General features: G+C 56.6%; 1 protein-coding gene across 1 annotated transcript in view; it reads left to right on the top strand.

Annotated features, from left to right (window-relative positions):
* The window catches only part of KCNH6 (potassium voltage-gated channel subfamily H member 6), a 33,397-nt gene extending 7,266 nt beyond the window's left edge, over positions 1 to 26,131 (top strand). Inside the window, exons 3-14 of the mRNA XM_064473363.1 lie at positions 4,580 to 4,735; positions 11,413 to 11,624; positions 16,009 to 16,437; positions 17,206 to 17,605; positions 17,907 to 18,106; positions 19,987 to 20,239; positions 20,732 to 20,925; positions 21,775 to 21,874; positions 22,135 to 22,416; positions 22,872 to 23,052; positions 24,207 to 24,405; positions 24,802 to 26,131. Of these exons, the coding sequence (XP_064329433.1) occupies positions 4,580 to 4,735; positions 11,413 to 11,624; positions 16,009 to 16,437; positions 17,206 to 17,605; positions 17,907 to 18,106; positions 19,987 to 20,239; positions 20,732 to 20,925; positions 21,775 to 21,874; positions 22,135 to 22,416; positions 22,872 to 23,052; positions 24,207 to 24,405; positions 24,802 to 25,089 (2,894 nt within the window). The 3' untranslated portion in view covers positions 25,090 to 26,131. The remainder of the gene's footprint in view (positions 1 to 4,579; positions 4,736 to 11,412; positions 11,625 to 16,008; positions 16,438 to 17,205; positions 17,606 to 17,906; positions 18,107 to 19,986; positions 20,240 to 20,731; positions 20,926 to 21,774; positions 21,875 to 22,134; positions 22,417 to 22,871; positions 23,053 to 24,206; positions 24,406 to 24,801) is intronic.
* The last annotated feature ends 234 nt before the right edge of the window (positions 26,132 to 26,365 follow it).

Raw genomic sequence — 26,365 nt, 5'->3', positions numbered from 1 at the left:
CATCTTCTGCAGCTCCTTGGATGCTTTGTGCTTGGACCACATGTGCCATGAATGGAGGGATAGTCCCAGAGCATCCCCAGCACCCCCAGGAGGCTTTTCCTGAAATTCCTGCCCTGCAGAGCCCCCAGTTCCCACCCTAAACCCTCCATCCCCATCCTCACTGGCTGCTGCATCCCCAGTGGGAGGTGGCCCCATGTGCCATGGGGTCAGGGCCCTCAGGATGGCCAGACAGCCCTGGGAAACACTGTCAGCGCTTGCAGCTTTGGCCTCACAGCCCTGCGCTAAGCTGGACTAATTCCTGCGGCCAGTGGGGATTTAGCAAGGGAAGGACCATGCGCCTGGATGCGTCCGCTTGCTTCGCTTGCAGCGGAGGTTAAGCTGCATTTTGCCAACCCCCTGTATTGATCCAGGACTCCTTCTGGCTCCTGGGGATGGGAGCATCCTCCCACCTGCACCCCAAAACATCCCACTGGGCTTGAAGGCACCCTTCTCGTGGCCACATTGCCTGTGGGTGCCTGTATTCTCCTGACCCTCCTGGTTTTTCCCCTCCACTGCTCCTTCCGACTGGCGAGCTCCCAGCTAAGTGGAGAAATCCCTGCTGTTCGTCACCGCACAGGGGTAACCTCCATCCTGCCGCCGTTACTTAATAAGGTCATTTTAGAGTTCAGGGATTGCTGCAAGGAGCATTTTTGTCGGTCTGGTGTCACAGCGGGTTTCACTCTCCCGATGCCTTGCTTGGGTGTGGGGAGAGGGGCCAGAGCAGGCCCCACCAGCAGCATCGCCTCCTGGTGCAGGGGGATGCAGACCCATATGCAGGGGTTCCCCAGCACCCATTGCTCACCCCAGACCCCAAGGGAGACCCATCTCCCACCAGCTCAGCTCCCACCTCCATCATTTTCCATCCTGCCTCGAGGATTTGCTTTAGGGCCTCCCAGCAATCTGCGCTTCCCTTTGAAGTTTCTACCCCACCCTGACACTGATTTATCCCCAGACAGGAGCAAGGCTCGGCCCTCCCGAGCGTCTCCCCAGGCGTGCCAGCCAGCCCTGGAGCATGGCTCCATCCCCATCGCTCTCCCCGTCCCCTCCATGCCCTTCCCAGCCCCTCTCCTCTGCTCCATTATATAATACCACTATAGATTTAGCCACTCTGCCATGAGACCCTGCAGATTAAATCTCCCGGCCGGGGGGAGGGAAGGACTCGGTAAGAGCTCTGAGGGGAGATTAACAGCTTGCTTTTTTAATATTCATAACAATACTGGTTTGTGTCCGGCTCTTGGAAACCCCCGTATCCTGTTGATTAGTTTAATACTGATGATACCAACAAATGCATTAACCACTGGAGGCTGTGGAGGATAAGAGGGCCGGGAAGGGAGGGCCCCCGATGATGACATTTTTAATGTTATTAAGTGCTCGCTTTTATCAAGGTCAGAAGACAAGATGGGTCAGAAAGCGCAAACCTCTGAGCTCTCGGCTTGGGGGAGATGGGCTGGGTGCTGGGAAAGATCAAACCCAGCCCAGGGTTATAGGGAATGAGCTGTTTGTCCCAGCCCATGCAAACCCATCGCATTGGGCATGGGACCCTCCAAAACAGCATCCATGTCACATCCCTCCTGCCAAGTCTTTTCCACAGCCCCCAGGCTGGGTTTCGCCCTGGACGGGCATGCAGGCAGCCCCACAGCGGCAGCCACGGAGCGCAGGCAGGTTGCAAATGCCCCCAGGACTCCTCCAAGAGATCATTTGGCGGCTGGGTAAAATTAGATGGATGGAGACAGATTAGCTGAACAGCTGAAGGGAAAAGATGGGCAGATGGATGGGGACAGTCGATCGAGGAACGAGGATGGGAGTGCAGGGCTGGGGTCCCTCCCGAGGCTGGCTCAGCCCACCAGTGCCACAGCAGGTCTGGGGTGCCTGGTTTTTGGGGGGAAAAGATGGGGGAAGGATTTGCAGACCCCAGGCTGCTCACTGCAAGGAAACAGAGTAAGGGCACAGGGTGCCAGGGGTCTCCCAGCTGCAGCCTCTCCACAGAGCTGGGGGTACCCTAAATCACAGCTGCCCGGAGACCCCAAATCCTGGGGACTGCTCTGCCTTTGGGCCAGACTTAAGGGAGCTCACTGCTCCCACCCCGGCTCCATCCCCTCCATCCCTGATGCACCATTATCCCCTTGATGCCATCCATGCTGTGGGGCACAGGTCTGAGCTGGGCGCTGAGCTCCTGGCACCAGGGCTGTGCCACTTTTGGGGTGATTCCCCCGGGATGAGCCCAGGGGCTCACAGCAACCCTGGCCAAGGCTGCTCAGGCTCAGCACCTCCCAGATTTGCGGGATCAAACCAGACACCAGCTGCCTCCCAAACCCAACACCAGCCTCCTCCCAGCTGCTCCTTATATCCCTCCAACTGGATGTAACTGGGCCCAGTTTTCAGCTGTTCAGCATCGGCTTAGGATTAACCCTTTCCATGCCACATAGGGCCCTGCCAGGGCCTGGCCCCCATGAGAACAGCTCAGAGGCCATCCCCTCCCACCACTCCGGAGGGGCTTAGGAAGGAAAAGTGAAGCAGTGAAAGGGATGCAGCAGGGCAGAGCACGTGAGCCAGGATCAGGCCACCTGGATCGGGATTCCCAGTCTAGAAGGGAAGGATGGAGAGCTGATGGCTGCCCAGGCCCATGAACCCCACTGGGCTGCAGGCCCTAGGGAAATTGGTGATGCTTCAAAATCATCTGTGGGAGAAAAAACTCTCATTTTATAACACACCAAAGGAGAAAGCATCCAGTGCCACCAGGCATCACACGTGCAGGCGAGTGGGCACACACATGCACACCCCCTGCGCACACCAACATTGGCACAGCAGAGCCGCAGCATCCCAGGGACAGCACCGGATCATCCCGCTGGGCACGTGCCAGCTTAGCATCAGGCAGGACACCTCGCTCACTCGGCATCACCTAAAGGACACTGCTCGCCTTTTAGATCCCTACAAATCCTGACAAAGGGAGGGGAAAGGGCTCACTTCTTCCTGTCCCCACTGGTTCTGCACACGCATAGTCCCAAGCGTGCCCGTGCGTCCCTTCAAAACAGTTTTATCTGCTGAAAATCCCCCCCCCCCCGCCTTCTCCCCAGCTCACACGTTTAAGTGGATTTCCTCTTCCTGCGGTGAACAACAATGAAATAAATAAAGAAAGAAATAATCCCAGCTGCCGGGCCCTTTAAACGGATTTCACTGTATCCATTTCTTTCCCGTTCTTGTGCATGTGTGTATGTGTGTCTGTGTATGTGCACATCCCTGACGTCACGGCAGATTTTGAAGTTGCCCGATGCCGGCCATCTGCTCCTGATTATGGGAGGCCCTGAGCTCCTTAAAATTATACACAGAAAGGCCAACATCCCCCTCCTGGCCGGAGCCCGGCCATGGTGAGAGCGGGAGAGCGCCGGATCGGGCCAGCAGCACATCCCTGCTGGATCCGCTAATCCCTGGTAATCAGAGCGCAGGGGAAAGGCGAGATCAGGGATCCGCACCCGGCAAAAACTGCCGCGGAAGGAGGTCGCTTTGCTCTGTACCAGCTGGGCAGCGGTACCTCGTTGTCCATCATTCCTAGGAGGTTTGGGGTAGAGGCCCAGGAGGGCTCTGGGGGTTTTGCCAGAGGGGCTGTGGCAGCGGCTGCAGCTCCCGCTCCCACCAGTGCCAAAGCAACAGGAGACAGCTCAAGGAAGGAACCCACAGTGATTATACCTTTGGGTAGGGTTTTTGAAGGATTTGGGAGGAATGAAGCTGGCAAGAGGGGTGAGACCCCCCTTAATCCTCCATTTGCTGCTTTGGGAAAGGCCTGCAGGTATTTTTGGGTGCCCCTAGTTGCAAACTGGCATCTGGCTGCCAGCACAAACAGAGCCATGGGCTGAGCTGGCATCCAACAGGCAAATCCATATGGCCTCGTGCCCTGTGGCCATGTTCAGGTTCTCCCCACATCCTCCCTCACTCCCAGGGGACTGAGCCAGACCTTGTGCCCCCTGTGCCTCAGTTTCCCCATGGCAGGAGTGAGATGAATCTGTGCCTCACCACTCCCTGCCAGTGCCTTTAGGGGATGTCCTTGGGGACCATCACACTGATCTCACCACCGCCTGCTGCCCAGGGTCAGAACGGGGCACGCGGTTGGACTCACTCCCGTTGCCCACATCCAGGACAGGAGACGGCTGAAATAAGTCCGCAAAAAATGCCTGGCGATTGCAAGGCAATTAGCTACGGTGTGATTACAAGCAGCATGCTTAATGAGGTTAAACAACTACCTGGGATTTCTGAGTTCTTAATTACCTACTCTTTAATTGCTGCTCTAAAGTACATTAATATAAATGACTGTCTGGGAAAAAAAAAAAGGCAAGATGTGATCTGTGTGAGCTGGAATGGTGCAGAGATACGGCCCTTTCCCAGGGCTCAGATCAGCTTATAAATCCTCCAGTCCCCACTGGCAGGGACTGCACCCATCGAAGTGCTTAAAAAAATACTTATCTGCCAAAAGTGTTTTGTGCCGGGAGGGGTGGGGTGGGCAGAGCCCCCCGCGCGGACCCCCCCTGAGCCTGTCTCTGCTCGGCAGCCTCGTGTTTCCGCTGCCTGGTGGACGTGGTGCCGGTGAAGAACGAGGACGGCGTCGTCATCATGTTCATCCTCAACTTCGAGGACTTGGCACAGCTCATCGCCAAGAGCGCCAGCCGGAGCCTGCACCAGCGCCTGTCGCAGAGCTTGCGCGGAGGTGGGTGTCACCAGGGACGGTGGGGACGGCGGGGGGGCAAGGCAGCACCCTCGGGGCTGTCCCCATCCCATGGTTTTCTTGGGAGCTCATGGAGGCTGAAGGATGCAGGATCCTGCACTGAGCTCCATGGTGTGCCCAGGAGCAGAGGTTTGTGTTTCTGCACAGACGCAGCTCCTCCGGCTCGGGGACTGAGCCAGCCAAACAATAACTGGGTGAAAAAGGGACCGGCTGTGCTCCCCTCGCAGCCCCTTGCGTGCACACCAGCCCACACACCCCTCCCGAACCCCTGGGGACCTGGGAACAGGGGTGGGGACCGACTCCCCCACATAGGATGGTGCATTTTTAAGGCTAGGGTGTCTCACTGCACGAGGAGCCGTGGAGCCCCTCCACGCACCCCCTGCCTTGCTGCATCCTTTTCATATTTAACTCTGGGAGGTTTTTCCAGCGATGCCTCGGGCCCCTCCTGCGTACGTGCAGCACTGCATTGGCCGGGGCAGGAGGTGCTGGTGTGGGACAGGACCCACGTGCAGGGTCAGCGGGAGGGCCAGGAGATATTTGGTGTCACCGACGGCGGGGCTGTGCTGTGGGGACATCACCGCAGGCAAATGGCACAAGGGTGGTTGTGCTGGGATGGCTCTGAGCCTGCCCCAGCTTTTGGCTGCTCCCTGCTGTCCCAGGATCATCCTGGGGTTTTGTGGGGCTTTTTGAGGCAGTGGAAAATTCAAATTCCCTTTTTTGGGAAGGTTGGATCAAAGGGAGAGCTGTAGTGAGGCTCTCAAGGGGATGTGGATACCCAGGGATGCAGATGTTAAACCTGACCTCAGAAAGGAGAGTTGTGGCTTCTAAATATCCTCCTGCTATATGCTCCTCAGTACCAGTCACCTATATTTTAAGCAGGGAAATAATCTCACATATATCTTCATGCGAACACTCCCTGGGGGTGTGAGTCGCTATAGGGAAGCTTTGGGCAGAGCTCAAAGTAAAGCTGTGGGAGCAGCCGAGGCCTGTCCCCCCATGGCATGTGGGGTGGCACAGCAGGACTGGGATGGGAGCCAGGGCCAGGGCCGTGTCGGGGACCCTTCACGCTGCCCGTTGTATCGGTATGGTGATGTGAGTTTTAATGCATTCACGCTCAGTGCATAGATACATCCCAGAGTCATCAAGGTGTTTGTGTGCGTGGCAGCGGGTACCAGCAGAGGTGCTGTGTGTGGTGACAGGTTTTATATATCGTCAGGTCATGTATGGACACGGGACTTATGGACATATGCGTGTGAATGGATATCTATTCTGTGCATGTGTTCCTATGTCTATGAAGCGATGAGATTTACATTTTTGGTGTATTGCTGTAGTACCAGTTAGCAGCTACGCACAACTGCTGAGGAAATCCTAAATTCCAGCACCGGTGCTGCTTTGCAGCCTCAGCTCTCAGTACATCTTGACATATGATGCATCGGTACCTCATCCCACCCTGAGATGTACCTTTGACTGCAGAAGGCACTCAAATAAAAATATTGCTTTCCTGCGCGTTGGAGATTGCGCTGCGCATCCCGAGGAGCGTTGCACGGGTTTCCCACTCCAGTGCCAGGGAGTGTGGAAAGGCCAGAGCTGCTGGCGCCAGCCCAGATCAGTCTCTCGTGCACGAGTTTTCTGACTCAGTCTTTAATTACACGGCCGCAGGCAGCTGTGTTGCTAGTCCCTGGCTCACTCATGCGCAGGGAAAGTCGGCTGCTTTGCTTGTTCCAGCTGAAAAGCTGCTCTGGGCAATGAGGGTGGGGTGAGCAGAGGGAGCCCACATGGGTGCTCCCATCGGTGGGGGCATTTTTGGGGAGCTGGGCAAGTTGGGAGCCTGCCCAAGCAGCTCAGCAGTGTGTCGGGGCTCAGTGAGGGAGGCAAATCATGCCAAAACCAGAGAGCTCCTCAACATGCTGCTTTTTACCAGAGGACAATGCCTTTGCAGAGCTCGTGTTGCATCCCTCGCGCCCCAGGATTTGGGCCACTTTGGGTCCAGTTAGTGAGTATGACTGGTGCTACTGGGGGTCAGATGAACCCCAGGGCTGACCCGGGCCCCAAGGCAGTAGGGCACAAGTCTGGCTGCTCATGCAGTAGCAGGTGGCCACGGTCTCCTCCGCAGACCAGCACTAGAAGAGGACAAGCAACTTTGTACTGGGTGTCACGACCAAGGGCATTGAGTCCTGCTGTGGGCACTGCTGGCTCCTCTCCACATCTGGCCCCTTTCCCTCCTGAACCTCTTTCACAGCTCCTTGCAGCCCTGGCTGCCCTCACCTCAGTCCCAGGCTCCAGCGAGATAGCCTCTTGTTTCCCCATGATGGCAGCAAGGGAACCCCCTCTTCGGTCCAGCATCCCTCCCCTAAAATCCAGAACAACTCCAGGAAGAAAATTGCTAGACCTACTTTTTTTAGTGCCTTGCTAACTTACCATCTCTTTCGTGTGGTTTTTTTTTCCCCCAAGTCCCACCAAGGAGATTTTGAGGCTCTATTTCCTCCAGGTCCAAATCCCTTAAGTGGATTTAACCTCCTTAACCAGCTTAGGGATGCTCTGCACCTTTCCTGTCTTGCCTCCACAGTTGTAGGGGACTCTCCTCCAGCCCAGTGGTGCTTTCTGCCAGGTCAGGGTTTGCCTTGAGCATACAGAGATGCAAAAGTGCAGGAATAGCGAATGTGTTGGAGGAGGAAGGGCCACATGGCACATACGTCCCCCAGAGCCACCCAAAATTCTCCATCGCCTCTTCCCCTACCACCGCCCCGACCCATCTTGCTCCAGCCGTCACGTGCAGCTAGGTTACATCTGTCTCTCTTGTGTTTTGTTTTTCTTTTTAACAAGGTCAAGGTAGGAGGTTGAAGTTTAGTCTCCCGTCCCTGCGGCGACTCAAAATCCAGCGAAAATCTCTGCCCACCAGTGAGTTTGATGGAGTAGCCATTGACTATGGAAAGGTAACCGTAGCCTTTGTCTGATATAAGCCCGTGCCTCAGGCCAGGTCCCAGCACTCTTCCTCTGCTCTCCCCATCCCGCTCCCCCTTGGCTGCTGTGGCTCGGGCTGTATCTGGTGGTAGGGACCCCGGTGCTGGGTCAGTGCCGAGGACTGGCCCCGGTGAGGGCTGGCGGTGAGCGGTGGTGCTTTGGTAGCATGGGACAGAGTTAGACGATGCTGCTCTGCAGGGTCAGCCCAGCGCGGCACATGCCTTGGCTCGCCGGGGGAGCAGGAGATGTGCCAAGCCAGTGGGTACCGCTGCTGAAGCTGGGAGGAAGGTCTGGCTCTGTAGTGCAAGTTGTCTGGGATTGTGGAACTCCAGGGAGCTGTCCCCACCCCGAGGAGGGGACATGCTGGTGACTGCTGGAGACTGGCATGTTTGGTCGGAGCAGGGACTGGCAGGGACTTGCAGGCAAACCTTGAAAGGGCACATTTCCCCACGTTATCCTGGCACGGGGCAGGCAGTACAGGCAGCTCTGGCTTAGTCCTTCAGCAAAGACTGTGCTTTCCATGATGGAGGGTGATGCTGTCATTGCTGACATGATGAGATTACAAAAATGTTGGTGGGACTGCTTTAGAGATTGCCGTTGTTGGTGGCTCTTGACTCTCAAAAGTGCTCAGGGTACCTCTGGCCAAAGACTTGTTGTTTTCTGAAATGCTGTGGCTTGAGGCACAGGGCTGTGGGCAGGAGGCTTTTGCTCTGCTAACGCATCCCCAGGCGGCAGGTTCTTGCTGTGCTGGGTGTATCCAGACAGCCTGGATAAAGCTGCTTCCCAAAATTACAAATATGATGAGGTGAAAGGTGCTTGTCTTCTCGGAGGTTGTGCTTATGGCAAGTTGAAGACATCTGTAGAGTTACGAGGTGCTCTGGGTTTGTCACTCCTACAGACACCAGCGCTGCTAAAGGCTCTGAAACTGCAATGTTTCAGGTGTACACACATGGAAGATGTGCATGGAGGAAAACCTGATGACCCACCACTTTGGTGGAGCCTGGTCCAAGTCAGCCCAGAAGATCCAGGCACAGCTGGCAGCCAGCCCCTCCAGGCACCCCATCCTAAAACCTGCAGTAACATCCTTTAGGGGTGGTCAGAAGTGCCACAGTGTGCCTTGGGCACGCATGCAAAATCCCAGTCCCTCCCATAGGTATGACTGGTATGGGCATAGACCCTTAGGTTTCTGCCCCAGAAGGTGGTTGCTTTGTGCAGCCCATTGCAGAAGTCATTAAAGACTGGAAACTCTTTAGGTCTCCAGGGAAAAAGGTTTAGTAACGGCCAAGGGGTGCTGTAGGAGAGGGAGGACCAAATATGGCCCAATTTGCAAGGCCAGCAGCTCCTCCAGTGCTTCCTGGTGCAGAGGACATCATCTCCCATAGATGCCAGCACAGAACCCTGGGCACCAACCCTCAGTGGTGGCCTGAGCTCCTCCAGCGGGTGAGGGAAGGTTAGGTCCAGTGGCGGGACGCAGGGACACCTCGGAAAAGTGCACGGCAAGGCAGGTACTCCAGGCAAGCCTATCCCTAAGGTCTCCTCTTTTCTTCTTGCTCTGGCCTGCTTCCCAGCTGCACAGCATCGCCTTGCAAACAGCCCTGCGGCCGCCCAGCCTCTGGTAGGAGCTGGTAGGAGCTGCCAAGTTCCCGAGGACTTGGTCGCCCCACCACAACACAGGTCGTGGTCCCGGTTGGAGGTGATGTCAGGAACCGCAGCGCTTCCCAGCCCTCTGCCCCTCCTCTTACCTCCCCTGGCTCCCTCTCTTTCCCCCCCAGCATGCGAGGACTCCTTCTAATAAAACGCTTTCTCCCGGCTGTCTTAAAGCCTGGTGGTGACTCCCTGATTTTGAGGGACTTGAAGACATCGCCCAAGGAGAACTGTGTGCAGTCAGAGACCGAATCCCTCCTGGAAAAGGAGCGGAGGCCGAGCCTGGAGGCCGACCCCACCCTACAACACTCGTCCCCGAAACAAGAGCCTCCCTTGCTGGGCCCACGAGGGTCGTACTCTGCGTGGGGTTTCTTTCGGTCTCGCCCTGGGGGCAGCTTCCACAGCCTCCGCAGGGTCTCCTCCTTGGACAACTTTGAGGCTGCGAGGTCTGAGTTCCAGAGAAAATTCAGGGAAAGGAGGGCAAACTCAGGTAGGGGAAAAATCCCGGAGTTGCGGTCCTACTGCGGGAGCCACAGTCCCAGGCAATTGCCCCGGCACGTCTTGGGGGGGGAGGTCTCTTACCCTGCACTGCTTTTCCCTCTGCAAAGTGGAGATAAGCTGGGGTCTTCTCCGCAAAACGCACTGCTCTCCATGTGATTCCCTGTGCAGGCAGGTCCAGCTCTTTGGGTAGAGCCATCCGTGGTGTTTCGCATGAGATGTGAGACCGCGTGAGGTTGCGTTTGGCTGCCCCACACGAGGGGCATCCCAATGCTGTCCCACCTCCCCGGGAGGGAGGGAAAGGGTCTGCAGGCACATGCAATGTGAGCTGTGTCCATGTGTTGGAGGTGGACAAGACACCAGCCAGGCCACTCTGTAGGGGTGGAGGAAACGTACCTCTACCATGGTGTTCACATCCAGAGCTCTTGTTCTCATAGGAGAAATGATGGCAAATAAGATGCTCAAGCAACAGAAGCCTCTGTAATTGGGGTGGAGAGAGATCAGTCTGCCATGTCTGGCTTGAGAAAATGGGGTGGGGGTTCATGATCCTCAAACAGTCACAGGTTACAGACCCTCAGGAGGGGACACAGTGTAGAGGGGGGGAAGCGGACTGAGCAGGGAGGAGGGTGGCAGCAGAATGGCTGTGCTAACTGGACACCTTCACAATGTCTTCAGACACCTCCTGCCCATGACCCCTCTTGGGTCAATGTCAGAGTGCAAGGGACAGAAGGGGTAGAAAACTGAAAATATAACCCTGCCCTGCCTGTAGGAGATAGAGAGGTTGGGACACCCTGGTTACACTGCTTGGAGATGTTCCTGAAGCCCTGCGTGTAGGTACACACTCCTTTCCATGACTACGCATTGCCACAAGCCTGACCATGAGCCAACCACCTCTGGGGCTTCCTCCCTGGTCCTCCACTGGGGCGACCCAGAGAGGCAGGTCCCCAGGTCCTTAGGGAAAACTGCCAGGATCCAGCCCCACTACAGCTCTTCTTCAAGAGAAAGCTCTGACCTCCCTATCTGAAGCCTGGGGGTGGAGGATACATCTGAGTGGGGACACCACCCAGGCTCCTGGCTCAGTCTGGTGGCCAAAAACCAAGTCAGCAGCTCAGGAGCTATGTTACTCAAGCTGAAGCATGCAAAGGTGGAGGAGACCCACCTCCTCCTTCATCTGTTCTCATGCCAGTTTTGGCATCCCTCCCTAGTGGGTCTCACTGGGGCTTGGCCCCAACCCGCCACAGTCTTCAGGGGTAGCAAAGATATTGGGTGCCTCTGTATTTTGGCAGCTGGTCTGAGCCCCCTGAAGGAGGTTTAATGATGAAAAGATGGGTGATGTGTCTGAAAAGCAGCCCCCTCTCAGGTGCCTCAGGTTGGGCATCCCAGGATTCAGACACCCTGAAAAAGCCAAGCCTTTATGGCCAGGCAGACATTGGTACCTTCTGGTGGCACCTTGTGGTGGCCCCCAGCTCCTGGATGTCCTAAACTGAGGTCAGGGCTCTGCAGACTGGCTCCTGCTTACAGTGCTCTTCTCAATGCTCCTCTCTGTCCTTTTTCAGAGGCTTCCCACGTCAAACCCAACCCCCCAAACTCCACCTCGGACTCAGACCTCATGAAATACCGGACCATCAGCCAGATCCCCCAGTTCACGCTCAATTTTGTGGAGTTCAACCTAGAGAAGCACCGCTCGGGCTCCACCACGGAGATTGAGATAATTGCTCCCCACAAGGTGATGGAGCGCACCCAGAATGTCACCGAGAAGGTCACACAGGTACGTGGGCGCTGAGATGCCACCAAGGCAGTGGTGGGGTGATGGTGCTGCTGCCAGGGTACGGTCACAACCATTCCTGTGGTTTTTGGAGGAAATGAGCAGAGAGGGCAGTGATACCTGGAGTTTCCATCCTAGGAAATGCCAGTATCCCAGTGTTTGATTTTTATGTCTTCCTTTGGATGGCTGAAATGCTCTTTTTTTCCCCCTAAATAAGTAATTTATGGTAATTTGTGGCCAGGGGAACACCAGCATGAACTGCTCACGGTGTGATGGTGGCCTTGAAGGGTACACACACGTGCACATGTTTGTGTGTGCATGCGGCTTCATTTGTGGGGGAGGCTCTGGCCACCGTTTCCCAACCCCCCGATGCCAGGGATGAAGCCCACAAGGCACCGCTGGCCCCGAGGCGCTCGGCTGGGGACCCCATGCCAGGAGCAGAGGTGTCCACGCCGAGGGCCACAGGATGCCCTGGGAGACAGCAGGTGGCACTGCCCTGTCACTGTAGGGCACACTCGTGGCTGTGCACTGTCACCAAAAGGGATGCACATGGCTGTACTGTCACCGTGGGGGACACACAGGCATCAGTGTGTGTGAAAGGTGCTGCTGTATCCTGCAGTCCCAAGTAGGGAGCTCTTACCAGTGGGTAAACTGAGGCACGGGAGAGCCACGATGTACAAAATACATCTAAGGGCACCTGCCATCATTGCCAGCAGCCGCCAATTTAATGAGAATGCAGCTATCTGACCCCAGAAGAGCCTCCAGGCTTGACAGTTTGCTCCATCAGAGCGGGGCACTCTGTGGGATTTTCCTCCTGTCTCAGTACCGGCAAACCTTTACCCGCACAGCCTCTGTGCACGGTGGATGGGCTCCCCGCTCCCCACAGCGCAGGGCAGTTTTTCGGCTTGTTTTCCCCCAGGCTTGTCCCCTTCATCCCAAAGTCTGCTTAGCCCTTCTGATCTGGGGGTGACCACAACCACCCAGGATCAGCCCCCGAACAACCCAGCGGAATGGCAAGCAGCCCCCACGCCCCTGTCCCCATCACAAGGGACACCCAGACACTGGGGAACACTACTGCGCACTGGGGTGACGTTGGCACTGTGGCACCAGCTGCTCGATGCGGAGTCATTAGCTGGTTGCAGGGTGACGGGATCGGAACAGACGGGTGGTGGCTGCAGGGTCCCACAGTGGAGCCATGCAGCACCGAAAAAGGTCGATCCTCCATTCGCCTTAAATCTCCAGATCGGGTGGGACGGGATGGGACGGGATGGGATGGGATAGACCTCTCCTCCCCACTGCATCTCCCCATGGTCTTGGGGACCCAGACATCCTGCCTGTCCTCACCCCGATGACCCCCACACCTTCCACCAAGCCACAGCTCCCCGCTTCTGGCGGCTAAATAATTCATGGCTGAGGCAGAGACAGTGGCGAGACACTGCTAACGGCATCTAAAAATACCAGCTGGCGGGCAGGGAGAGGCAGACATAGGCTGGTCGGGGTGATCTGGCCCTGCAGCGAGCAGGCAGGGAGGGCAGGTCACAAGTGCAATGAATGTGCTGGGCTCAGCCTGCCAGGGCTGCAGCTCTGGGGCACGACTGGAGGCACATGGGGATGCCGTGGGGTCTATGCCACCAGGCTAGGGTTCTGTCTTGCAGATGGTGACTCTCACAGTCCTTCCAAACTGCCCTGTGATGCTGGAGCTGGGCAGGAGGGTGCGGGGGACAGGGCGGGGGGGACTGAGTTGTGTCAAGATACGTGCTGGGAGGGACACTGAGTCAGTGCCTGCAAGCAGCCAGCACCGTGGGCCTGATCCTGCCCAGTCCCTTGTGCTTGAGGGTCTCCTGATGACTTTGGCATGGCCCCCCTCCCCAGCTCGGTGTCCCCCTCTCCATCCCCAACACGGGACAAGGGAGGAGGAAGGTGCACGGCTGCAGGGCCCTGTGGGGCACGGGCAACAGCCTGGGCTAACCAGGGCCATGGGAGCCACCCCCGTCCGTCACCCATAGTCCTCACGCACCCTGCTCCCTCCTCCCTACCTCCTCCTCCTCCCTCCCGTGGCTGCCTCGCTCCCTCGCTCACTGCCCAGCACCCAGCACCCTGCACCATGAGCCTGCGGCTGCAGCTGAAGCCAGTAAGTGCAGGGGGAATGGGAAGAGGGAAGGGGCACCCAGTGTGATCGCCACACGGGGCACCCAGCACTGCCACCCACAGAGACTCCCACGGCTACAGAGGCCACCCAAGGGTGCCACTTGCAGCCCTCCCCATCCCCGAGGGGCAGAAAGGGACAAGGCCGCAGCTGCTCCCTGGCTTTGTGTTGGTTTGGATGCTCTTTTGGGGGTTGTTTCTTTTTCCTTTTCTACCTCAAATCTTTGGGATTGCAGTTTTGTATTAATTCCTGCCTGGGAAACAACAGGGTTAATGTGCTCTTGCTTCTGCTGCAAAGACTGGGTGCCAGGAGCAGGGACGAGGGCAGGGCAGGTGACCCAGCATGGGGAGCAGCATTTGGGGGCCTGAATTCAAGGCCCCACAGAGCTGCCTCTGGCCAGGCAGGACAGGGGGATCCAGCTGCTGAGGGTGGGCATTGCTGGTTTTCCCAGATACAAGGCATAGGAGCCCGTCTTGGGTCTGCTGGGCACATCTTAGCTTTGGGACCAAGTGTTTTACCGGCGTCACCTTGTCCCTTTCCCTGCCATCCCTGCGGAAGCAAGTCCCCAAGCGCAGCCGGTGCCTCATTCCCCACTGCAATGATTGTGTTTGGGTCACTTTTTCCAGTCCCTCCCCTCTCCGTCTGCCAGCGACGTCGGCAGTTCCCGCTGCCCCATTGGCGCTCTCGTCCCCACGGGGCCCCCAGCATCGATTGGGTTTGATTAATCCACACTGGGCTCCCGAACGCCCTTTCCAGCCACACATCTCCCACCCGCCTGGCCAAGTGCATGCGTGCCTGCATGGGCAATGCTGCAGCCCCGGTGCTGCGCCCACTGTGCCGGACGCTGCCTGGGCACGCGGGGTTGGGGGCCCCCATGGTGGACACCCGGACTTCGAGGGTCAGCTGCCACCTGGGGCGCCGGGCAAGCTGCAGGCAGGTAGGAGCCAGGGGCACCCCCAGGGCATGGGACCCACCCATGTCCCGGGGCTGTGGGACGTGGGAGTGGCGGCTTACGGTGGGACAGGGCTGTGGGGCTGGATCTGCTCTGGGCTGCAGCACCAGGAGCCATTGGGAAGCCCTTGAACCCTTGAACAAGACAGGTGTCAGTGCAGGAAGGATCAGGCCCCTTTTCCAGATCTGTTGCCAGAATCATGGTGATGGCCATCACTGTGGCCTCAGGGTGTGTGGAGCCTCTGCTCTCCTCTCCTTTGCAGCCCATCAAAAAGCACCCTTTTATGTGGGGGCTTGGCGTGGGCAGAGGCCACTGAGGTCCCCCGTATCCTCCTCCACAGGTGGCACTGATGGCCAGCACACAGGGACACCCAGGGGACAACAGAGTGGCTGGGGCAGGCAGGGAGGCTCCAGCTGCCCCCAGGTCCAAATAAGTTCTTTCATGCCATCGCCTCTCAGCATCCAAAGCAAGACAGCCCCAGCCCTTCCAGTCCCCAGCACCCTGCATTGTGTCCCCAGGGTGGCTTCAGAGCCCACCAGAAGCTGGTGTTGGTCCTGGAGGGGGGAGCTGGGATGTGTGTCCCCAGGAGAGCAGACACCTAGGGACAGATGACAATATGGGAGGGTGCCCGCATGCCTGAGATGGTGTTTGCATGTTGGTAGCCGCAGGTGGGGATGCTCAGATGGGAAGTGGGCATTGCCTGAGGCCAGGCTTTGCTGTGGGTGGCCCAAGCTGTCTCCTCTGCTTGGAGGGCAGCTGTGCCAGAAGGACTTCAAGGGGAAGCTCCCAACTGGGGCTGAGAAGGGCACTGTGCAAAACTTGCAGGATGCCTAACGTGCCATCAGCCTTGGGGCCAGGCCATGCCACAGCCGTGGGACTGCATCTCCAGGCTTGCTGTCCCCAGAGACCTGTGCCAGGGACACCCAGCAGCTCCTGGGCTGGTGGCACAGAGCTGAGGGCACAAGGAGGCATGGAAGGAGGCACTTTGCTCCCTGCCAGCACGGTAGGCTCTGAAAGGGATAAAGCGGGTAAACACTTGTCCGAAGGATGCTCTGGCCATTAGAGATGGACAAGGAGCCGGGCAGACCTTGGTGTCAGCCATAGGGGGCAATTCACCTTGTGGCCTCCTGCTCAAATGCAAATGAAGGTGACAAAGGTGGAAAGGGTGTAGGAAACCCACTGCATGCTCCTCACTGCCCTACCAGCACATGGGAGTCCCTTGTCTGACTCCTGTCCTTATCCAACTTCTCCCCTGGTCTCCTGTCCTTCTCACACCTATCTCCTGGCAGGTGCTGTCCCTGGGCGCTGACGTCCTTCCCGAGTACAAGCTGCAGGCACCACGCATCCACCGATGGACCATCCTGCACTACAGTCCCTTCAAGGCTGTGTGGGACTGGCTCATCCTTCTGCTGGTCATCTACACAGCTGTCTTCACCCCCTACTCAGCTGCCTTCCTGCTCAATGAGGAGCAGGTGGAGGAGAAGCACTGGGACTGCAGCTACTCCTGTGACCCGCTCAACATCATTGACCTCATCGTGGACATCATGTTCATCGTTGACATTGTCATCAACTTCCGTACCACCTATGTCAACATCAATGACGAGGTGGTCAGCCACCCCGGCAAGATCGCCATCCACTACTTCAAGGGATGGTTCCTCATTGACATGGTCGCTGCCATCCCCTTTGACCTGCTCATCTTCCGCTCTGGCTCTGATGAGGTACAGGAAGGGCCTGGAGGTCCGTCAGGACAGGAGGGGACTCATGGATGGATGAGGAGTGATGTATGGGGGAGAAAGAGAGGGATATGGATGGCTTGATATAAGCAGTGGATGGCTAGATCTGCAAGGAGAAGGGTGGTTAGGCAGAGGGATGGGCAAGGATGTCAGTACCAGTTTTTATTAAGCAGCTAGGACCTGGGATTTTATTTAGCAGGGTCAGACAGCCACACACCCTACTGTAAGTGCTAAGACTGTCTAAACTGGACCCATGCCCCTTGCTGGGGCTGACCCAGCAGAGCAGGCTGGAAGCTCAGTTTATGGACTGGGCCCACATGCCAGCGAGGCCGAATTTGGTGTCACATTGCCAGCCAGACTCAAACTGTTGGCAATGGGATGTCCTCTGTGGTTACTGCACTACCTGGAAGCCCCACCTCAGCTGAGAGCCCGTGGGATGGGGTGAAAGGCAGCTGTTTTGGGAGCAACGGTTAGCAAGCTGAGGACCCATCAGGAAACATGGGGTTTCTTGTCTTCTCTCACTTGCTCAGCTGTGATCCCAGGGCTTGTTCCCTTTACGGTCAGCTGAGGGAATCTGCCCTTTCTGTGGCATGATTCACCTCAGCTATTTCAGCTATCACCTCCAGGACAAGGTGATTCACGTCCTAGAAGTGCATTTTTAACCTTCAAAGGAAGCACAGCTAGGCTGGAGACATGTCTTTGGCCCAATTTCTCTCCTGCTTGTCCCTGAGGTTTCTCACCTCTCCCCTGCAGACCACCACACTCATTGGCCTCCTGAAGACCGCCCGACTGCTGCGCCTGGTCCGTGTGGCCCGCAAGCTGGACCGCTACTCTGAGTATGGAGCAGCCGTGCTCTTCCTGCTCATGTGTACCTTCGCCCTCATCGCCCACTGGCTGGCCTGCATCTGGTACGCCATCGGCAACGTGGAGCGGCCCTACATGGAGCACAAGATTGGCTGGCTGGACAACCTGGGTGACCAGATCGGCAAGCGCTACAATGACAGCGACCTCTCCTCTGGCCCATCCATCAAGGATAAATACGTCACTGCCCTCTACTTCACCTTCAGCAGCCTCACCAGCGTGGGGTTCGGCAACGTCTCACCCAACACCAACTCCGAGAAGATCTTCTCCATCTGTGTCATGCTTATTGGCTGTGAGTGCCTGCCTGTGTCCCGCTGTCCCCATCCCTGCCTTGGAGGTTGGAGGGGCTGCTCTGGGGAGAAACAGGGAGAGACCCACCAGGCTGTAGCTTGTGGGGTTTTAAGAGAGCATCTCCCTCTGCCTCCTCTGCACAGACGAATGGATGGGGAGATAGATAGAAATATGGATTTTTAGAAACCCACTGGTTTCAGGTCCATGGTAGATACAGCCTTAGGAAACCTGCTGGTTCGAGGTCTGAGGTAGTTGGACACACATCTCCCCACGTCCTGCTGAGTCCTGCCCTCTCATTGCAGCTCTGATGTACGCCAGCATCTTTGGCAATGTCTCTGCCATCATCCAGCGCCTGTACTCAGGCACGGCCCGCTACCACACCCAGATGCTGCGGGTTAAGGAGTTCATCCGCTTCCACCAGATCCCCAACCCCCTGCGTCAGCGCCTGGAGGAGTATTTCCAGCATGCCTGGTCCTACACCAACGGCATTGACATGAATGCGGTGAGTACGGGGCGGGGAGGCCCCACATCCTCATGGCATCTTGTCCTGAATGGCCCAAAGTCCAGCTCTGGGTCCACCCAAACATTTCCATCCTTTTGACCAGGGTGGAGAGGAGGCAGGAGAAGATGTGGGAAGCTGGAGACTGCCTGCCCATCTGCCTCCTGCATCCCCCTTTCTCCTTCTCCCCCTCTGCCTGTTCATCCCGCCACATCTACCCAGAGGTTTTCCAGGGCCATGATGGCATTTCTTGGCCAGGGAGTGGGTTTGGTGCCAGCACGCTGGTGAGGAGCTCAGAGCCCCCATCGGCGCCGAGCACTTTCAGGCTCGTGTCTGTTGGTGTCACAGAGCTGCGGAGCCGGTATCGATCCAGCTCCTCTCCACACTGCCGGTTGCTAAGCAAAGTGCATCCCGCTCTCAGCAGCAGGGAAAGGAGGGCATTTAAATAAACCTCGATCCATTTTAATTAGAGCCCAGAGAGGCGGCTGTTTGTTAGCAAAGCGGGGATCAATGGTGGAGCCGTGCTGGAGAGGCGCCGCGTCTCCGAGCCTGGCGGGGAGGCTTGCGCTAATGGCACCAGGGCACTGTGGGGGTGAGGAGGGGGCTCAGCCAGGGAGTCCCAGGACTTGGCTCACAGCCGCAGGGTCCAGTGCACAAATGTGCTGGCTCACCCGCTACAAGGCAGAGAGAGGAATGAGAAAGGACAAGGCAAGGAGAGAGACGGGACCTGGTACTCCCCCCCTCTCTGCCCTGAGCAGGCCATCAGCCTACTCATTCCCAGCTCATGCTCCCTTTTTTCATAAGACTTGATCCTCCCCTGTCTTTAGACACTATGGGATTGTGGATTTGCATGAATTCAGCCTCTCCATCTTCAGCTGCTGCTGCCTCGTTAAACAACTGGGCAGCATTTGGGCGTTTGCTGCCCAGAGAGCTTTGGGTTAAAACCTCTCCCTGGGCTGGATATTGGTGGCAATAACTAGAAGCAAAGCCATGGCACCCTACCAAGCACAGGTTCTCCTGGCTTAGTGCAAACCCAGGTCACAAATTCCCTATGACAAGCTGAGCTTGCAGCTTGGATGTGCTGCCGCTCACACCAATTCCTGCTGGATGCTGCTCAGACGCAATGCGATCTAATCAATCATCCCACAGCCCGATCAATTCATCCACCCCTGATTTCCCAATAGGGAAACTAAGGCACTGCCGGCAACCTGTGAGATCATGACAGAGCCAGGAAGGAGCCGTGCTCACCGGCCCCAGCCTGGTTGTCCCAGATTTGGCCACCAGTGGGATGTGAGAAGAGAGCAAAGGGGCCCCACGGCCATACACTGCTCTCCACAAAAACTCAAACCCAGCTGGATTTTGCCCCAACACCATGAGCCATCGGTGGCAGCAGCTTTCTCCGTGTTGGAGTTTTACCTTGATTTCACCTTCAGATTTAGTTTTTGTTCAACATGAGGTATTTGCCACAGGTATATTTAGCTGTTGCTGCACACAACTGGCTCGTGCTGCTTCTTGGCATTCAGGCAGGTGCTGCTTAATTAGGACAGCACCTCGTTACCAGTTTGTGCTCTCGTTCAGCCAAGATTAGTGGGCAGAAAGATGAAAAGGGGGATATGCCACCAGTGGGTATAAATAGATTGATCCGGTTATTATTATTATTTATTGCTGGGGGGTGCTCTCATCCCCAGCTGCAGGCAGCACAAGCCAGGGACAGGCAGGCAGATGTCCACCAAGGGAAGATCAGATGTCCCAGGCTTTGGCTTTCTGGGCTCGGGGGCTCCCCATTTGGCCCCGCTGTGTCACTCTGCCTGTCGCCCAGCCTGCCTGGTCTACGATGGTGGTCCTTCCCAGAGACCGTGGCATTTCCCCCTCGCTCTCCACAGGTGCTGAAGGGTTTCCCCGACTGCCTGCAGGCAGACATCTGCCTCCACCTCAACCGCACGCTGCTCCAGAACTGCAAGGCTTTCCGAGGAGCCAGCAAAGGCTGCCTGCGCGCCCTGGCCATGAAGTTCAAGACGACTCATGCGCCACCCGGAGACACCCTGGTGCACTATGGAGATGTCCTCACCACACTCTACTTCATCTCCCGGGGCTCCATTGAGATCCTCCGGGAAGACATTGTGGTGGCCATCTTAGGTGGAAAAGTCGTTCCTTCTGGGAGGGCGAGGGGCGATGGGCAAGGGGCGAAGGGTGATGGGCAATGGCAAAAGGGTGACAGGTGAAGGATGATGGGTGATGAGCAGTGCAGGTGAGGGGCGGAGGGTGATGAGGGTGAGGGGTGGAGGACTTCTCCATGTCCTGGAGAAGGGGAAGCTGTTCCTCAGGATCTGGTTGGTGACCACACCAGTAGACAGGGGATGGAGGATCCCCTATAAATGCCAGGGAAAGGCCACAAAGGAGCAAGAAGAGCAGCGAATGGCTCAGCAGTCTGCAGCCATCACTAACGACCCACTGCCCTGGCTCAGTCTCCCCATCAGTGATGGCTGTCATGTTGTAATCCCCAGCATCCACAATCAGGGTTGGAGCTGCTGGGCATCCCCTTGTCCAAAGTGAGGTCTGCTGGTCCAGTACATCTGGAACTTGGCGGGGGGTGCCCACCTCCCCCTAACAAGCTGTTTGTTGGCACAGGGAAGAATGACATCTTTGGGGAGCCCATCAGCCTCTACGCACGCCCAGGGAAGTCCAATGCTGATGTGAGGGCCCTGACCTACTGCGACTTGCACAGGATCCAGCGGGAGGACCTGCTGGAAGTCTTGGACATGTACCCAGCCTTCTCTGACAACTTCTGGAGCAACTTAGAGATCACCTTCAACCTGCGAGATGTGAGTGCCAGGGCTGTCACAAGGAGGGATGTGGTCAATGCTTTAAATCTGGCGAGTGGGAAGGTTGAAGTGAGGATGTCAACCTGCGCTCCTCACTCAGTTTGGTGCTGGACTGGCCAACAGCCACATTTCCCAAGGGTTACAGTTTCCTCCATAGCCCAGCAGAAACATGCATACTTCACATTCCTGAGCTCTTCGGAAAAGTTGGCCCAACAAGCCATGTCAGTAGTACCCTGCTCTGCAGCACCTGTAAATCATCTCCAGGACTGCTGCAGCCTGGGCAAGTGGGTCAGACACATGTTTTGAGGCTGCTGAACTGAGAAATATTCTCAGTCTTCATTGAATTGGGTACCAGCTTCCTCTGAAAATTCCTTTTACAATAATCAGGTTTGCAATCCCTGAAAGGCTTGGAGCATTTTTGTCATTGCTGTTTGACTCAAACTTTATGACTGGACTTCATCCTTTCCTGATATTTTTTTTCAGAAACACTTGACTGGTAAGACAGAAAAGAAAGTCAAATTTCCTCTGTGTCCTGTCCCACCCCAGGATGTCCTGCCTCACCTCAGGGTTCTTCTTCCCTCCCCATGGCCCTGACACCCTCAACTCAGTCTCAGAGCACTGAGGCCAGCCTCTAGGATCCCCTGAGTTATGCCACCAGGGCGGGACTCACTGGGTGGGACAGGGGAGTGATGGAGAGCCAGAGCTGGAGACCAGCCCTAGGAGGATGCTGAATGAGCTGTAGCCCCCTTGGCACCCATGGAAGGGACATGGCATCCATGGATGGGCCTTGGTTCCCATGGATGTGACACAGCACCCTTGCCCTGGTGACCAGCCCCTCTCATCCCTCAGGCAGACAGCGTTCCCCGCTCACCACTCAGCGAGGAGTATGACTGCACCTACCGGCGGGTGCGCCGACGCAAGCATTCCCTTTGCCAGCCCAACAAGCCTGGTGAGTCCCACAGCGTCGGCAGAGCCTGGCTTGCAGGGCTGGGGAGTGGGATCATCATTTAATTACTGCCCTAAAGCAGAGGTGGCTGTCCATGCCTCCGTCTCTGCAGACCAGCTGTATGTCCCCACTCTGGGGGCACCCATGCTGCCTTCCCTCCCTCTCCATAGGATGCCCCAGCCCTACAGGCACCCTAGAGGGGATGGGGGCTGATTTTGCCATGTGTGGTGCTCCCCAAATTAATCTGTTGTGCTGCCCCACAGACCCAGACACGGGCATCTCTGATGCAGAGCAGTATCACACCTACTCCGAGCTCACCAACCCGCAGGACCCACTGAGTAAGGACCAGTGGGACGACCTGGGCAGCAGCACCACTCCCTGCTCCCAGACCAGCGATGATGAGGTCAAGACTAGCAGCCCTATGAAAGCTGAGCCCTTCCCCACATCCAAAAAAGATGACTTTGCTCTGCCCACGCTCAGCCTCGTCACCACCAGCGGCACAGAGGTCAGCAAGCAGGCGGCAGAGAGCAGCCAGTCCTACGCAGGTACCCACAGCTGCAACCAAAGCTGGCAGGAGGGTGGTAAGAGATGCTCAGGCATGGTGGCCTTATCTTGGGGCAGAGCCAAACAAGCCATGCAGATTTGAGGGGAGCCACACTTGTGCCCAAGGGTCTTTGCTGCCTTTTGTCCCCAGTAGAACCTGCTCTGTCCCTCCCATGCCCTGCAGTTTCTCCTAGCACCCAGAGACACCTTTGGGGCTGCTCCAAGGGGCCAAATGCTACATGCCTACCATAGGCATGTTGCGTGCCAGTACTATGGACTGTCCATGAGCACCTTGGGAGCCGGGGCAATGGATCCTCATAAGTACCTCAGGTCCTAGCGTGATGGACCCTTCCTTGAGCACCATGTATGTCAGGGTGATGGACCCTGGAGCACCTCCATGTGAGTGGGGCTGGGGGGATGCAAGAGAGAAGTGCTGAGATGTCTCCTCTCCTTCCAGCCACCCCCCTGGACATCCCCAATATGTTTACCTTCTGGGAGGACCGAAGGCCGAACCACCACCAGGAGCCTTTGCAACACATCTCCTTGGTACACAGCTCACGGGACATCCCCCTGCACAGCGACTACAGACTGGGGCAGATCGAGACCAGGCTGGAGCTCCTGCAGGCCCAGCTCAGCAGGTGAGCAGATCCCTGGGGCACAGGGTTAGAGAATACTCAGGGGGCTCTGGGCCATCATCTTCTCCTGCTCTCCAGGGTAGCTGCAGTGGGCTCTTGTGCACAGCAGAGGCATCCTCCTGACCCCTTGAGACCCTGCATTCTTTGGGGAGGTGGTGGGAATGCTTTCCAAATGCAGCAGCTTCTCAAACTGCAAGTCCTGGCCCTAGCTGCAGCCCAGCACCTCATCTGCTTCTGTCCCACCACCTGCCACTTTGCTGCTGCCTCCAAACTCAATGCAATCGCAGACATGAAACCACCCACAGGCTCACAACCTGAGCCCTTTGCAGGCCTCCTTTTCCTGTTGCAAAGAGCTGCAAACATCTTCTTGCTCAAGAAAATGAGCCTTGTGCACATCGTTGTCCTCTAAATAAGAAAAAAAAAAACAACTTTTGAATGAAAAGGAAGAGCCCACACCAGAGACGCGGGTTTAAATGCCCCAGGCACTACCCACGAGTGGCTGGCTCCCCCGCCCACAGCTGCTGCTCACATTAAGCTCGCTTCACCACAGTGCCCGCACACGTATTTCAGTGTCTCGCCAACGTGCCATCCCCGGCAGCAGTGGGCAGATCTCCTACCCACTCTGTAAGCACTGCCAGGACCGATGCCTGCAAGGGGGGCTGTGCCCACTCCTGCCAGAGCTGCTCGTTTCAGTCAAGGACAAGGCAAAAGGAAAGGACTTACTCTACTTTTCCATTTCCTTCTGTTCCTCAGTTAAAAATGGTTGGCACCAACCTGCCTTGCTCCCATCTGTTAGCACAGGCAGCTGGCCTGGAGAATTGATCCAGATTAAAACTAACCATTGCAATTTTTTCCCCCTCCGGGGTAGTTTCAGCTTTGTTCAGTTCCCTGCTCCAGAGCCCAGTTTGGCTCCACAAAAAGTTGGGCAGGGGATGACTGAGTGTGGCAGAAGAGAGATGGCAGGATTGATCTATCTGTAGCAGTGCTGGTTTGAAGTTCTCTAAAAACCTCACCAAGCGGCACCAGGCAAAGCATCATCACCCTTGGGCAGCTGAATTGGCACCTCCTCCCCAGTGCCTCCCCTGGCCAGCACAGGTCTGGCTCTCATGGGATGCAGCGGGATGCACTGCGCTAATGCTGGGCTGCTCTGTCCCCAGGCTGGAGTCCAGGATGTCGTCAGACATTAATATAATCCTCCAGCTCCTGCAGCGCCAGCTGTCCCAAGTGCCACCCGCATACAGCCCCATCTCGCCATCCTCCCAGAACCTGGCCCTGTACGGCATCCTCCCGCGGAGCCTGGAGCCACTCACCCCCTGCGCACCCCTGGAGGACGCGGCAACGACGACCCCAGAGCAGGTAAGGCCACCCCTCCTGGCTCAGCACCGGCCGAGCTTCCTTCTGCCCCGAGCAGATGGGTCCCAGAGGGCCAGAGGTTCCCTCCAGCCTCCAAAGGCTGGAGCAAAGCACAGCCAAGCACTCGTGGGTCCAGGCAAAGCCTGGGGGTCTTGAAATGGGAGTAGTTCTGCCTAGAGACGCTTCTGCTGAGTGCATCGCTGATTTTGGAGCACAGCCTGCCATCTCCGGCACTACCATGTTGCCCCATCAGTAGGGAGGGGAGTGGGATTCTCTGCTCTGAGGCATCCTCAGGAATAAATAACATTTTGGGGATTAGGGCCTGATGGGGTGAGGAAAGAGCATGGCTACTTTGTTTTGCTTTTGCCATAACCCACCTGGTTCTTCCTTTCCCACCAGAGCCCAAGCTACACAGAGGTAGAAAAGTTCCAACTGAAATCCAGGGACTCCTTGTCAAGCGGGATGCACCTTGCTGTGGCATCTGACGAAACCATGACGGTCTACTCCGAGCAGAATCACCATTCCCCGCCTCTCCTGAACGCAGAGCCTCCCCACCAAAGGGCACCAACTACCCAGGGACTCTTCTGGGGCTCTCGTTTCCCTTCCCTCCCTGAGCACTTGGAGGCATCTTCCGAGCACCAGGACATTCAGAGACACCTCTCCGACCCAGTGCTTCCTGGAAGTTAGAGATGTCAGGGCTACGAAGCAAGTCAAGAAGAACCTCAACTGCAAGCTCGGTCAGTTGATGTTGATTTTGACTGCAAGGGTAAGATGGAGGACAATGCCATTGGCTCAGGGGTATAATTTGTAGCTGTCTTCTGCCACTGTCAAAGGAAGCGTAGAGTGGCTGGCTTCCAAGGTCAACGTTTTCCAGCAGTTCCCATAGAGTAGATCTCATTTGCACATTATAGTGGACCCAGAGCAGTTCTTTCTTATGGCCACCCACAAGCTGGCTAGGCCAAACGGTACCCACCGCCTCTTCCTTGCCAAGGCTTCCTCTCGAGAACGGTGCAAGCCAAACGAGCCACAGTGACTGGAGGAGAGCAAATCCACAGCTCTTAGCTGCAAGGTCACTTCGCTGTCAGCTCTTTGGAGCAGCAACCATTGCGCTGGTACTGGGCTTAGCCCAGCAGAGCCTGTGGGCATTACAGAAAGGGTAGTCACCAGAGGAGGAGGAGGAGGAGGAGATCTCCACAGTGTGGTACTGGGGGGAGCTGCAGGTGGGAAGCCCAGGACAAGGACAGAGGACAACAGCTATCCTTGTCCTACTTGACAAGATGAAAAACTAAGAGCCGACAGCCCCTGCCACTTCAGCATGCTTCAGCACGAGTCCTAGGGCACTGACTTCTCCAGCAAGGCCGATCACGCCTTGCAAACCCTAACACGTACCCCACAATTTCCCAGACACACCAAACTGGTCACCAGCCTGGGCATAAAGCACAAAACTCAGAAGCACAATCCCAGAAAGCCAAAAAACCCCAGACACCTCATTGCCAGCCCTTCCTCCCAGCTTCTCTCTTTTCATAAAGGTTTGATAGATGCTTCCTCCACCCCAGCCCTTTCCCCAGCAGACTCCTGCAGCATCCCCCGTAGGAGAAGACCACTTAGCACTGCCGCCTTGCCATTCGGTTAGATGCTGTGACAGTCCTAGGCCGCCTGCTCAAGTAATGTATTGAGCTCCCTTTGAGAGTAGTAAAACTGTGAGCATCTCTTTCTCTGGAGTTTTAGTGTACACTTTGCTAATAAAGATGTTTTTGGCACCTAATGTGGATTACAGCTGTGTTTGTTGGGAGCATCCATGAATTCATCCCTGACAGTACAAAGTAGAGATGCTAATCTGCAAAGACCCCTGAAAGGCTGTGGTCAAACCATAGTTGCTTCACCCAGGGAGCCCTTATGCAGGTCTTACAGGTCAAGGATGGGGCCTAAGCGGGGGCTTTGCTGAGCAATTCCTTCCCAATAG

This window comes from Phalacrocorax carbo, chromosome 25 (assembly GCF_963921805.1).
Source record: "Phalacrocorax carbo chromosome 25, bPhaCar2.1, whole genome shotgun sequence".
NCBI classification, from domain to species: domain Eukaryota; kingdom Metazoa; phylum Chordata; class Aves; order Suliformes; family Phalacrocoracidae; genus Phalacrocorax; species Phalacrocorax carbo.
Note: the sequence above shows the minus strand (reverse complement) of the source record. Positions and strands in the feature narration are given on the sequence as shown.